This window comes from Poecilia reticulata, linkage group LG11 (genome assembly GCF_000633615.1).
Source record: "Poecilia reticulata strain Guanapo linkage group LG11, Guppy_female_1.0+MT, whole genome shotgun sequence".
Classification (NCBI taxonomy): domain Eukaryota; kingdom Metazoa; phylum Chordata; class Actinopteri; order Cyprinodontiformes; family Poeciliidae; genus Poecilia; species Poecilia reticulata.
This window is the reverse complement of record NC_024341.1, coordinates 4,032,197-4,046,478: the sequence shown is the minus strand read 5'-3', so window position 1 is coordinate 4,046,478 and position 14,282 is coordinate 4,032,197. Positions and strand designations below refer to the sequence as shown.

Genomic DNA, 14,282 nt, shown 5'->3' with positions numbered 1-14,282 from the left:
GTTGTATTTTCCCATTACTTTGTCCATGTCTCTCATTGTTTAGTTCTCTTACAACAGCTGCATTGTATCTACAGAAATACACCGCACAGAGCCAGGAGGAGGGTCTTAATGCTGTCAATCATCCCCATGTACACGCTGTTCACCCCCTTCCCACTTGCTCTCTGCTACCCTACTGCTACTTCCCAACACCAAAGCCTGTTGTGAATGCTCGGGTTAGTTAGCATAGCCACCGATGATGACGAATAAACAGTTTTCCTGCATGTACACGAGCTTGATTGACAACACTAAAACCTTCCCGATTGGTTATTTTTGATTGGTTTAATCCTACCAAAGAAAAATTTTCCATTTCACCCCCACGGTGATGACCTGCCTGACCCGTCAAAAGGTGAGATGGACACTTGCGGCTAAAACTATTTGGACCTCGCAGCGTTTTTCCAGCTGGTTATAGTCCAGTTTTAGCTAGTCCTAGTGAATTGTAGCCTCAGTTTCCTGAGCTAGCAGGCATTTGTTCCATMTTACATTTTATCATAGCTTACTTACTAAATAGAAAACTATTTTAGCAAAGATTAGCATGTCTCTTCATTACTAGCTCATTTTATGCCTCTGGCGCAAAGTGAGACCAAGTTTTCTCTGTAACCTATAAAGCTGGTTTGTTGTTTGGATCTTCGGAGACGTTGGGGAGGGAAGGGGAAATGTATCTTAGCTTAGTCAGAACTTTCTCCTTTTTCCTTTACGTCCTCTTTGATGTCACTCACAGAGCTGAACAAAATGTCCCATATGTGCCTGTGGGAACACATGAACAGATTCTGCCTGTTGTGGTTTTGGTTTGGCTCTGCCCCAGAGAACAGAGGAACTTCTCCAACTGGTGTGAACATAAAAGTGAGCTCATCCAAAAATGGTAGACCATCAAATGTTCGAACACCGACATATACCCTTAAATTTAATTACCATAGCTTGCGCACAAAGTTATTGACATAACAGTTAAAACCAGTTATGTTTATAACCAGTGTGGTGAAGGTTTTATTACCTGTGTGGAATACTTTGACAAAACAAAAGAGAGGGAGGAAGAGATACAAAATGACAAGGAATAGAAGCTGCGACAGACAGGTGACCTGTCCATGGTGACCCCACCTCTCGCCTGAAATGTTTCACAGGAAATAGGCACCAGCACCCGTCCTGACCACACTAGGGACAAGGGAATAAGAAAATGGATGGATGGATGAATTCCAACACCTTGTTAACACAGTGCTCGATTAGCCAAACTTATTACAATAGTTATTTTTTCTTAACTGAGGTTTTTTTTTCTTTTGCTGTATTTCTTTGCTTCATTGGAAGCAACTTCTAAACCTATTGCTTTATGAGTTGCTGTCATTTGCCATTTTTTATTTTGTATTTCTGTAAACATATATTGCAATTATGATAGACAACTTTGGGTTCTCAAAAGCCAACTCCAGTATTTCAGCTAGGTTAAGGTCTGGACTTTGGCTAGGCCACTTATTGCAACAAATTGATCCTTTTCTCTTTCTCTTACAGTCTGTTGTATGTTTGCGACTGGTTTTGGGAACTTTAACTTGTTGAACTCGTGTTTCTATCCACAAACATTTGATAAACAGAAGAGTTAATGAGTGACACAAGGTGTCTGTCTATCTTGTACGGAACCCCCCCCAGGACACCCTAGATTCTTCTCTCTGACTCCATTGCCAATCATGGCAACTTTAATTCCACCACAACTGTAGAATCTGAATGTTTTTAGCAAATATTTTTAACAAGAAGACCTAGGAACACTTTTAGTTTTTCCACTCTGCTATATGAAGCCACAGGCAAAAAACAAATCCCACACAGAATAAAATTGCTGAAATTGCAACTTCATGAAGCAAGCATTCTTTTTGCTAAAATTATTCATTTTAGGGGTTGGAATAAAATAATCTGAGGAGATCTACATAATGAGGTAAGTTTAGAATAAAAACTTGTAGCAGTCTCTTACTACTGCAAGAAGGAACAGCCACATGGGGGCAGCGCTTTTCGTTTACTCTCAGCAGTTCAGTTAAAATATTAGCTTAAGTACCGGTACTGAAGCTACCGGTAGCTTCAGTACCATTACTTTAAGGACCATAAAGTTAATACCTTCATGGTCCTTAAAGTAATACTTTCATGGTACAAAAGTTAATACTTTCATGGTATTTGCTTCATAGTACTGAAGCAAAAGTATTCAGTACCATGAAGCTAATACCTTCGTGAAGATATTAGCTTCCTGGTATGAAGCTAATACCAGGAAGCTAATACCTGGTATTAGCTTCCTGGTATTAATACCAGGAAGCTAATACCTGGTATTAGCTTCCTGGTATTAGCTTCATACCAGGAAGCTAATACCAGCTTCCTGGTATTAGGAAGCTGGTATTAGCATAAAGCATGAAGAGACATGCTTTATGGTATCATAAAGCTAATACATTCATACCTACAGTAGCTAATGCCAGTATTACTAGCGCCATGGTTTCACGGTTCCCAAACTGTGGCACATGTATAATTGCTGGTATTTGGACTCTCTTCTGTGGTAATAAGAAAACAATTTGGTGTAAATGATTTGTAAAACTAATATGTGGAGATTAATAGTGATGCAGAACTGACAGACAAAACAGTTAAATATATTATGTTCAAACACCTTTTTGCTGCGTCTGGACTTTTTTTCTAGAGAAAGATAATTGAGAATATTGTGTGGGGATTTAAAGGGTTAGGGATTAATATTAAATGGATTTCCAATTCAAAAATGCAGTCGAATAAATAAATCACAATAAATCCTATGTCACATGTGTAAGGGACAATGCAAGTGAAATTGTGAGTAAGCAAAATTTTAAGTAAAATAAAATAAATAAAATACTACTATGGATAATTTTTGTGAGCTTACTACTTGTACAACACAATAACAGTAATCATCTGTTTGTACCGTATACAGCTATAAAAACACAAATGCTAAAAACACATTTTGAAGAAACCTGATAAAAACCCTACAGTTATTCGTCATTCAGGTTTGTCACATGATGACTACAGAACTTCAGGGAGGAACAATACGTTGGTGCTCAAATACATTTTTTCCAGCTTCCATATCTTCTTCTGTGATATGGCAGTGTAAAAGTGGAGCTTCGACCAGAATGCACGCAATGGGCCGGTAAATCCTGTCTCTCATCCTCCACCCTGGAATATTAGAATCAGTTCTAAATGAACTGACACAAGATTAAACAGAAGCTGAAGATGTTAAAGCAGATATGAATTGTGTGAAGAAACATTTAAAAGGGCAGTATTATGTAAAGTGGATTTTTTTTAGCTTTACATCAATGGAAACACTTTTTTCACATGATCAACAACCCGATGTTGCCACTGGCGCCAACCACAACAAAGACGACAGGAAGTCGTAGGAGGAGGATGACGCAAGTTTTTTTAATGCATGAATAAACTTATTAACGTGTGATTTCAATTGTGTTTCCTATTTAATGTGAACACCGCAATTGCAAAATTGTGATTGTTTTGATGTTAGTGGAATATTGACAAAGTTTTGCACACATTTGTAATGAAAAAGCAGCTAATGAGTTGATTGGAGATCACCAGAGTGAGAGTGCTTCAAGTGGTTGTAGTATCAACGCGTCTGTGCTCTGGCAATTGCTGGGTTTCAGATGACATTGCACTGATGTTATTTCTGTTGATCCAGCATCAAAATGCCTAAAGTCTGAGTCATGTACTGTTGTTCCAACCGTTCTAGTAGAGAGAAAGACAAATGTTAATCTTGTTTCGAAAGTGGTTGGTCACAAGGGAGTTAATTTTAAAAATTAAAATTGTAAAAATTAAAATTAACTCCCTATTAAGTTTAAAAGGGAGTTAAAATTAACAAATTTTTTTACTGAAAAAAGAGGAGAAAAGTAGATCAACCATCTTAGGCTAAAAACACGAGGTGCGGAAACTAACAATGCAAGAGTTTGCAGCACCACTTTATAACAGGTAACAATCACATTGTTTAAATTGTATTTTTAGATATTTTGTTGGACAGTTATTTTAAGACAAGCATTTGTATGTAAGGCAAAATATGTTATTTTTACGTCCTAGTTTGGTTGTCTTCAGTGCTAATGTTATTAGCAGCTAGCTCAGTGCCAAGTCCCAGACAGAAAATATAATGTTTTTTCAGCGACTTTAATGACTAAAAAAAAAAAAAAAAATACAACCTACCCAGCCATACAGTCACCGTGAGCTGTAACTATCCCGTCACATACTTAGTGTCTGGTAATGAATATTTCGTGGCCAAACAGGAACACAGGGTTTTCTGTATATCGCTGCGAATGGTTGATCTACATTGGACCTAAATTCAGTGTCTTGTGACTCAACATTAACGTACAATTCCAGCATGAATTGGGTTTACAGAAGCTAAATAATTTATTTACCAGGAGGTCCAAGCTCATAGAAATAACATTTACTTAAAATAGCACAAATTGCTACTCACCCGGCAGAAACAAATCGACAGCCATTTAATGCTTCTTTTAAATACTTGACCCAACTTGAAACTAAATGATTGTATTCTCCAGGCTTTTGAAAACTTTCTTCTGGCTTGTCGTATAATATGAACTCTGCAGCACCAGATAGTTATATGGATTGTCTTGACGCGGGTAAATCCTCAAGATTATATGACAAGTCCTTTTTATTGAGATAATACGGATCATATCCTAAATATAAACATGGATTTTTTTCAAGATGCCTCGTCTATTTCAGCCTACTTAGGGCATTACTGTACTCGTGATCCATTTTGCTTTGTTTTGAAGAAATCCACTTCCGGAGCTCCATCCGAATTTCGCGCATTATCCGGGTCACGTGTCTGAAACCCAGCAATACTGATTCCATGATTGTCAATCATGAAGACAAAAAAATCCACTCCAACCAATCAGAGAAAAGGTTGTTGAAAAGGGCTTGCTAAAATTTGAGTTACAAAATGAATTTGAGGCATTGAACGTCTTCTGGAGGTCAGTTAAATCCACCATCAAGAAATTGAAAACAATATTATAGATGTTGAAGATGTAATTATGTAGATACATATAAGTATGTGAAAGAATAAGATACAAACAAACTTGTCATTTTTCCCATCTCACAGATTTATCTCTGACTAACTGTCAGAGAAGGAAAAGATAAATGATTTTTAACCTTGGTGGGCAATGGCAGTTTGAGAGAGAGAGTTTGTTTTTATGAGAGACTTTTGTTTGTTCCCATAACTCCTTTGTTGCAGTTAAACACATGTTACTGTTAAAACACAGTACGCCTGAACCAGTGACTTTTCTTGGCTGTCTTTTGCCTTTTTCCCGCAACTGAACTATCAGCACAACATATCCAGTTTCTCCATGCAAATCTCACCAAACCCCCTTGTCAATAGATTAAATGGAATACTGTTCCAAACCTTTTAACTTTTTTATTTTTAATATTAAACCTCCATTGCTTTGTGCTATAATGAAATATTGCTCTATATAAGTTTTTGGTGACATATTATGTTTTTTTTCATGTAAAGCACTTTGAATTGCCTTGTGGTGTACAAATAAACTTGACCTGAAAATGAAAACGATCAATCGGTATTGTGGACAAAATAGGTGTAGAAATGGCTGTTCAAATTTATCAGTCATAAACAATTTCCATGTTAATTTAGCTATAATATATGCAATTGTTAGAACATATACATCTCTGATCGTCTTTTGATTATTCACTGTTAATAATTGATAAAGCTCATGTTGTATGGTGCTTTGTGTTTTCATATAACCATCAAGGAAGTCAAAAAATAACAACATAGTTTTATAATTAAAGAGGAGGAAACATGAAGCGATGGCATAAATCAAAGTTTTACAGTTACTTTCCTTGAAAATTGTCATTTAAGGATGGCAAATACCAAACAGGAATTGCAAGAACATTTTTTTTTTTCTTGACTTGACTTCCTCATTTTTGATATCATCTTCCATGTGTTACTCGTATAAGAAATATGTGTAAGTAAATGACTGGCTAGTTCCGACATGGGGTGGTGTCATTTGGCTTTTCCACAGAAGTTGAATGATTCAAGTAGCAGATGTACTTGTTTAACTGTTTTCAACAACAAAAAAATTCCAGCCTTTCCAGTCTCAGAAACTAAAGCCATTTAGAGTTTGCTTTAGTTTCTGGGTTTCCTATTGATTCTTTCTTATGGCCCTTGCTGTTCTTTACTTCCTGACTCATACCTCCAACAGTTGGTTCGGACCGATGCCGGTTTGTACTCAGACCTGAAGCGAAGTGGGGCAAAATTTGTTTGGAAGCGAACTGAGGCCACCTCAAAACAAGGGTCTMGGCCCAGTTGTTTGGTTCATACCAGAGCTTGCTGCAGTGTTTTCACACGACGGGAACAAACTCTGGTCCATTTAAAGCAAATCAAATGTGTCAGGTGTGAATAAAACCCTCATACTTGAGTTTTGGATTGCTTGAACATAAACTACTGTGACAAATTCAGCTTCCAGTTGAAGAAAGAACGTGAATCCGCAGGACAATAAAGGGTTAATAGAGGAGGCAATGCTAACTAGAAACAACCAATCAGAGCCTGGAGGAGGGTTTTAGTGCTGTCAATGAAGCTCTTGACTCTCCCCCTTGACTCCCTTGCGCTCAGCTATGCTACACCTTCTTCCTGATAGCAAATCCTGCCATGAATGCTAAGGCTAGTTAGCATAGCTACCGATGATGGTTAATAAATAGTTTTCCTGTAACGGTATGTAGTTTCTCTGCCATTAGCACATATAACATTGCGTACACAAGAACAGCATTAGACCTTCCTCCTGGTGCTCCAAACATCCCAAAAGTCCAGTGTGAAAGTGAGCCAAACTAAACGAAAGTGTGAATTTTTTGGGCAATCCCACCCAATTGAACATAGTCCCCCTTAGGACTATAATGCTGTAAAAACACCCTACGCATTAAAACACAGAGTAACCATGCCGACATTATGAAGAGAGAGAGAGAGAGATAGAGAGAAAGATATAAAGTAAGAGAGGCTTGAAACAAAAGAAATAAAGTATGAGAGTGACGGGATGGTTGTGGGATATGTGGAACATGCAACAAGCTGACAAGTTAAGCTTTGGTTTTTTCAGGTTTCATGCCAGTTTCATCTCCCTCAGAAGCCTCTTCCTACCCCTGCTGAAGCCAGATCTTAAAACATCTCTCAACAGCTCTTCTTCCTAAACGGCTTTCAGCCCAGGACAGCCTTTTGATACATTTATATATTCATACATTGATATATTTATTTAAATTTGACAGCAAATGAGCTTTATTTGAAGTCAAAGTGATATTGATTGACAGGGACTGACATGTTGTGAAAATGTGTATCAAGCTTGTGTATAAATGGTGGCTTCAACTTTCAGCCCTCTTCATATCAGATCAAACCAATAAAAACCAGAATAACATCTTTAGCTCAAGAAATTCTTTTTCACAGGAATACCAAAACAAAACAACAAAAAGCAAGACAAAACAAACAAAAAAAAATACATAGCTCATTTGCTGTCATGCATAGATAGATAACATACTAAATCAGCAAACCACACCTCTTCACCATCTTTGGTATTTCACTAATCCTGTTTTTAACTATAAAGCACTTTATGTCTGTTTCACCGTCTGTCAAACATAGTCTTCGTTAGATAAGGAACCGAACTTATCCAGAGCTCAGGAGAAGGTCTCAAATTGGGTAAGTCATTGGTGAAATTCAGAAAAACAGAAATTAGACTGTAAAAAGGTTTTTTTTTATGGTGTTTTATAAAGTTTAGTTATTGTTGTATGGCAAGAAACATCTAAGTAATTAATATATTTGATAGGTTTGAAGAAGTGACAAGCTAATGTGAATGTCTGTGACTATAACAGTTTGAGGAGCTTTTATTTTTGGCAGGTGCAGCATTAGGTAAACAGATGTTCAGGTATGTGAGCGTTGATGTGTGTTTTTCTTGTTCTTCCCAGACTGAAGCCCACGGAACGAGAGCTGTCCATCCAGCATGACATTTAAATTGAAGTTGCTGATTTTCTTGTTTTTCATGGCCGCCGTCTCTGTGCTCTGGAGTTCAGATTTCAGTCGTAAGCTCCAGCTCCAGCTTAAGAACCAGAGCACGTGTCCTTGTGAGAGGTGTTTTTCCAAAAACGACGTGCTGCTCAGAAAACACATGAGACGATCTATTGAACCGTTTTTGACCGCCAACACCAAGCTATCTGAAGAAGATTTTAAGTGGTGGAAGGTAAGAACTTTGTAGGATTTTTCTAGGTTGTAAAACTGTGTCATCCTTTTCACTTAAGTAGGGTTGCCACCTATCAGAAATTAAAATAAGGTACGCTCACCACGGCGCATATTGCTCTACTCTCATGGGGTGGGATGGCCCACCCCATGAGAGTGTGTCTATCAAAATAAGCAAATAATTGCTTATTTAATAGTCAAACCATAACAGTCTACTAAAACCACAATAAAAAACTTAATCATGGCTAAATGTTCTGTACCATATGTATCTGCCTCAGGAGATGATTGAGGGACGAAGAGACTCTGGTGTCTGGTTTTTTAGGTTCTAATGGGTCTGCAGTTCCTCTCCTGATCCATTCTGTCTGACAACATACAGCACACCGCGCGATGATGAACACATTTCTTTTAATGGACTGTATTCATCCTCACCAACATGTTCAGCCTGGGATTTGAGTCTTCCCTCACGTCTGTACTTTATGAGAAGTTTTGCTTCTAAGGACATGATGGTATCGGTTTGAGGATGTTTTAAAAAGATGCGGGTTGATAGCAGCTCACCGTGGCTGCGTAGTGTCCATCTCTAGGCAACTGTGACAACAGCGTCGGTCCGTAGCTTTCTTGGGGGTCCTATTTACATCCTGCCACGACAATTTAGCTGGCCTTAATAGATCCTGTGTTTTATTTTGGTCATTATTGTTACAATTAGCCTTGACAGGTGTGTGATAGGCGTGTCTATCGGACATTTAAAGAAATACGGAACAAATAGCGTCCCATATCGGTTCAATACGGGATGATTCCGTATTTTAAGGGATGGGTGGCAACCCTACACTTTGTAAAAGTGAAGTTTTACAACCTATAAAAATCCTACAAAGACCTTACCTGTAAAATTGTAAAACTGAATCCAGCAATAAAATGTGTTTGGCTTTCTTTCCAGCACTTCCAAAATGAGCGTCGCAATTACAGTTATTATAATGCAACGGTGCACAAGCTGTTCCAGATATTTCCTCCTGTTCCTGATCTTAAAGGACCCAGTTCTAACAAGTGCAGGACTTGTGCCGTGGTGGGAAATTCTGTTAACTTGAAAGGATCCCATTATGGACCTCTAATTGATTTCCAGGACATTGTTATAAGGTAGATGTCAAGAATTTGCTGGAAGAAAAACATCCAGAAAAATATCATTCATGGTTAAATTTGTCATTCTGTCGTGTTCAGAATGAACTTTGCTAAAATCAAAGGCTACGAAAACGATGTGGGGACCAGAACGACTCATCGTGTCATGTATCCTGAGAGCGCTGTGGATTTGGATAACTCCACTCATCTCGTCCTGTTTCCATTCAAGATATTGGATATTGAGTGGGCCATAAAGGCCACCACGTCTACGTTTTACAATGGGCAAGTCATGTTTTCAACTTTGTCCAATTCCTTATGGACTCGTCTGTGAACAGTGTTTGGTTTGTGCCTAACAAGCATTCACATTAGCATATTGAACAAAATGAGAACTCTAACATAGTCTTGAAAATGTGTTAATGCCGCTTCAAATTTAGCGGTAACATTCTTCGCTGTAGATTTTAAATGATTGACCAACGCAAAGTTGTACATAATTGTGACATTAAAGAAAAGGATTTTGCAAATGATAATCCTAACGATCCTACACGTAGTTGTCCACAGCCACCAGCCCTTCAGGAGAACCCCGACTTGGATCCAGACTCATGTAATTTAGGGTGAATTCACACCAGCCTGTTTAGCCCATTTAACTCTAGTTCATTTGCCTAAACCGTCTGATTTGTTTGGGGAGGTGTGAATGCGTAATCGAACTCTGATATGGACCAAAAAAGTGAACTATCGGTCTGGGTTTAAATGCATATGTGAACACCAAGCGGACCGGAGACCTCTCCAAAAGCAGGAAGCAGACTATAACGCATGGAATTCTGGGTAAATACAACCAAAACAAACACAGGAATTTGGCTCATAGACTTTTGCCAATCAAGAGAAATCCCACAACCCGTTAAAATCTGATGCCACTCCATTTTAGTTTAAATTTTGTGAAGAAGGAAGTTGCATTCAGTGTCTTCTTCAGAGGTTTTTATGGTGTTTCCTTTAGTGGTTCTTAGTGCAGCACCACAATAGGCAAGAAGGTGAACCAGTTGCTCAACTTGTTTTGGTTCATTTGACACAATGCAGCATGAAAGCTAACCACTTTCAATGATAACAGGTGCTCTCCATCCAGTTTGACTGTGGTTAAGGCATTCACAAAGTAGATGGTTTACGAATGTAGTTAGTAGACACTCAAAACTGACACAGAGACAAACCAAAACAGTACTGAAACTATGATTTCAACAAATCATTTATATATTCTTCCATCCATCATCTATACCTGCTATAGGCTCCCACCGTGAGGCCATTTGAGTGTTGACTCAAAGGGCTGAATACGTTCTAGGTATTTTTTGCAAAATGTTGTCAAAAAAAGTCCCATGTATGCTGTATCTTCCAGTTCACAATTTACTACTTTATGCTGGTCGGTCACAAAAAATGCCAAGAAGATACATTGAAGTTTAAATGTTCAATGGTCTGTTAACCTTCTGCCATGTGAAATAAACTGCTTTCTACAGGAAAAAGGCCATTTGTTTCTTACTCGTGCCATTCTTTTCCATCAGATCACACAAATTCATGAAACCGAACATTAAAGTTAACAGAGATTTGGTAAGTTTTGTGTAAAGCTAATGTTTTATTTCTGGTTGCAATGATTTATATAAGGGTTTTTTTTGGCAACAGGTGATGGTGGTCAACCCAGCTTTCATGAAGTATTCTCATGTGGTCTGGCTGGGAAAAAAAGGACGGTATCCATCCACTGGCTTCATGACTTTTATTCTTGCACTTCACATTTGCGATGAGGTAAGACTGTTTGACACTTTTTACCAAGACCATGAAGTTCTTCCAACATACATTGTTGTTTTTTTTGTATGTTTGTTTTAATAAGTCATTATATATAGAATAATTGCATCAACTGCAGAGAAATGGTAACACAACTGCAGCTGCATTTTTTCACCACATTTTTGGTGGATAAATGTTCAGTCCATTTTGATTTCCCCTATTTTTTTTTCTACCATACTGTTTTCAAGAGAACAGCTCTTGTTATTATTTAAACCTTTTATGTCAGGGAGTAAAATACAGACCATTACAGATGTATGCTGGGAAACCATTTAATTGGTCAAAGATCACAATTGGCGTCAAAACTAAGATCTTCTACACTTTTCAGTCTAAAAAAAGTAGCAATCAAATAATGTTTTCCCTATGTGTCGTAAAACCTAATAAAAGAAGTAGAAGATTGGTACGTTTTAGACGCTTTAACTAAGTCAGAGTTTTGACTTCGATCTTCTTCAAGCAAACAGTCTCAGAAACATAAGAGCAATTTATGCACACGCAGCTGTATAGTACTTAAATATTATATTTACATAACATAAATTGTGGCGTACTTAGCAATATATGGGTGAATTTTTTGTTGTTGCTATAATTCAAGAGCACACATTTTCAGTCTGAAAACAGGATTTCATGTCTTTTGATCTCAAAACTTTTATGCTTACATTTTTATTTTGAAAGCAGGACCTTATAGCTGTGTCCGAATTTAGGGTCCGCATCCTTCGAAGGACTGGTCTACATAGGACGGGTCCTTTGAAGGCCGGGAATAAACTAAGACAGGAAGAAAAATATCTGTGGATTCGGACAGGTCTAGCCTTCACCAACTGTCCCCCCACCACCTCAGCGTAACTTATGTTCCCTAGCAACCGTGATAGCGTGAAGCAAAGAGAGGAGAAGAAAAAAAAAACAGAGCCGAAGTTTGTTTTTCAGTCATGTATTACTGATTTCTATATTATTCTTCACCTTTTATAGTAAAGGATGTTCCATAGTAAAAAGGAAATCTCTTAGTTTGATTCTAAAATGTTCAAATGTGTACTGCACTTTTCTACAAGGAATACAAATTATTCACTTACAAATATAATACTCTCCACATCACTGATAGGACATTACGGTTAAATAAACCTATTATGTTTGGAGGCTTAACTTTAATTAATCAATCAAACCGATGTGCTCTGCTTTGAAATACTTTATAAATCAAACATTTTTCAACCAGACCTGTCTGAATAATATCGGTGTTTAACTCCTACTCATTGGGGAAAACTAGCGGGAGTTTTTATAACAATGTGCCAGGAGTTAGGCGTTTTCTCTCGGTRTACCRAACCTGGAGCGCCCGGCCAGCTGACAGCTGGCGAGGGGAGCTGGCTGTTAACGCAGCGGTAGCAGACAGGTCCGAAAATGTCAGAGCAATATTGCAATTAGGTGATGTATTAATGAACCGAGCAGATATTTGAGATTTACACAATTACATTCTCGCCTAAAAACGTTGTACCAAATCACGTTGTGTCATTTAAAGTGTTATATAGCTAAATAATTTGTCGCTATTCACCGCCATTGACGCTCTGCCTGAACGCCTTGTTGGAACACGCAATGAATTTGCAGTGGGGAAAAGAAGGACGCATTTGAAAGAGTCTTTGAATTCCGACAGGCCTTGTCGCCACGTTATGACGTAATCGGCCTACAAATCCGTCCTTCGAAGGATGCAGACCCTGAATTCGGACACAGCTTATGTCTTTCTTCCCAAAACTTGTAACGTTTGTACTTAGAACTTCTCCTTGCGCTCACACAAAAGTGACTCTCTGCTCGCTTTTGAAAATATCTTTTGGCACAGTGGCCTGGCAACCTCTTAGCCAACAGAATGAATGTGTTGTAGTGGGTGCGTTAGTGTCCTTCTAGTGGGTGTGCTTGTGTGGCTACTATCGATTTAGCAACCTGCGCCACCTACTGACTGTGGGGAGAAACGACGTCAGCTTTCTGCTCCGTAGTACACTAAACAACCAGCAGCAGTGTGCTACTGATCGCTAACAGTTACTGATCTTAGGCAGGATTTTGTTCACCCAAACAAAATCTTGCCCTTCTATCCATCTATCTATATATCTATTCAAGAATTACTGAATTGAAACAAGTTTCTTTATGTTGCTGAAAAGTTACTCGCATATTAGTTTTGTCTGTTTTCACACGTAATATGAAATTTGCGCTAGAAATTAGATCAAAAATACTTGGTGAAATTTTGCGTTTTTACTGGCGCAATAAATGCAATGAATAAAACAATCTAAATATCACACAGATGGTAAAATGTCAACTAGCCGAAGCACATGTCCATATCATGTAGGACGGCTCCAGGTATGAGAAGAAGTAATCTTCCCTGATTATGCCTGTGTGATTTGCACACTGTAAGCAACTCATTTGTAAGTCAAATTTCAGACTTCGGCGGTTGAATCAAATGCGATATGAAAGAAGATGGAGTTTGTCTCACCCGGTAAAGAAACACGTTTACTTGAGAAAGGAATTAAAAACAAGTGGCGCTGGGCATGGCTAGAGGAAAGAGGATAAGAAGGGAAATTGGCAGAAATTTTTACAAAAGGGGGACGCTGGGATTCTTTTGGGGGGCATTTGGTCGAAGGTAAACTTTACATCTTACAATCACAACAATACCAGTTTAGACTTTGAGCAACTTGCTAAAACTGTATTTCGTAACATTAAATCATGCCTGGCTGCAACTGTATCGATGGCAGCTCTCCTTTTGTACATATGTTTTGGCAGTTCTGTGATCATGTCAAAGCAGCAACTTATATTAAAAAGCGTTTTATTTCTGTTTGAAGGCTGCCCACTTTCATGGGAGGACAACAGAAAATCGCTCTTATAAAAATGTAATTACTAAAATCACGATACCCTCACTTTGTGTCCCTCTGAAAAATGAACCCATTTAAATAAAGWAATCCCTCCATGRGTGATACCACGATAGAGAGCGTTCATTTTATAGCGTTAACACCGGAGCTGTAAGTGGTCCGGTATGAAACGGGTGTGATAGAACAACACAGCACTTTTAAATTTCAATAATCAAAATACCGAAATTGTTTCCGTTGTTTTAAAAGGTTTATGTCAGTCTGCCTTTTCCCCATCGATA

At 38.2% G+C, this 14,282-nt stretch overlaps 1 protein-coding gene across 1 annotated transcript in view; it reads left to right on the top strand.

Annotated features, from left to right (window-relative positions):
* The first annotated feature begins 8,051 nt into the window (after positions 1 to 8,051).
* Positions 8,052 to 14,282, top strand: part of LOC103472133 (CMP-N-acetylneuraminate-beta-galactosamide-alpha-2,3-sialyltransferase 1-like) — a 7,300-nt gene continuing 1,069 nt past the window's right edge. The window contains exons 1-5 of the mRNA XM_008421529.1: positions 8,052 to 8,249; positions 9,177 to 9,373; positions 9,455 to 9,634; positions 10,897 to 10,942; positions 11,015 to 11,134. Coding sequence (XP_008419751.1) covers positions 8,052 to 8,249; positions 9,177 to 9,373; positions 9,455 to 9,634; positions 10,897 to 10,942; positions 11,015 to 11,134 — 741 coding nt within the window. The remainder of the gene's footprint in view (positions 8,250 to 9,176; positions 9,374 to 9,454; positions 9,635 to 10,896; positions 10,943 to 11,014; positions 11,135 to 14,282) is intronic.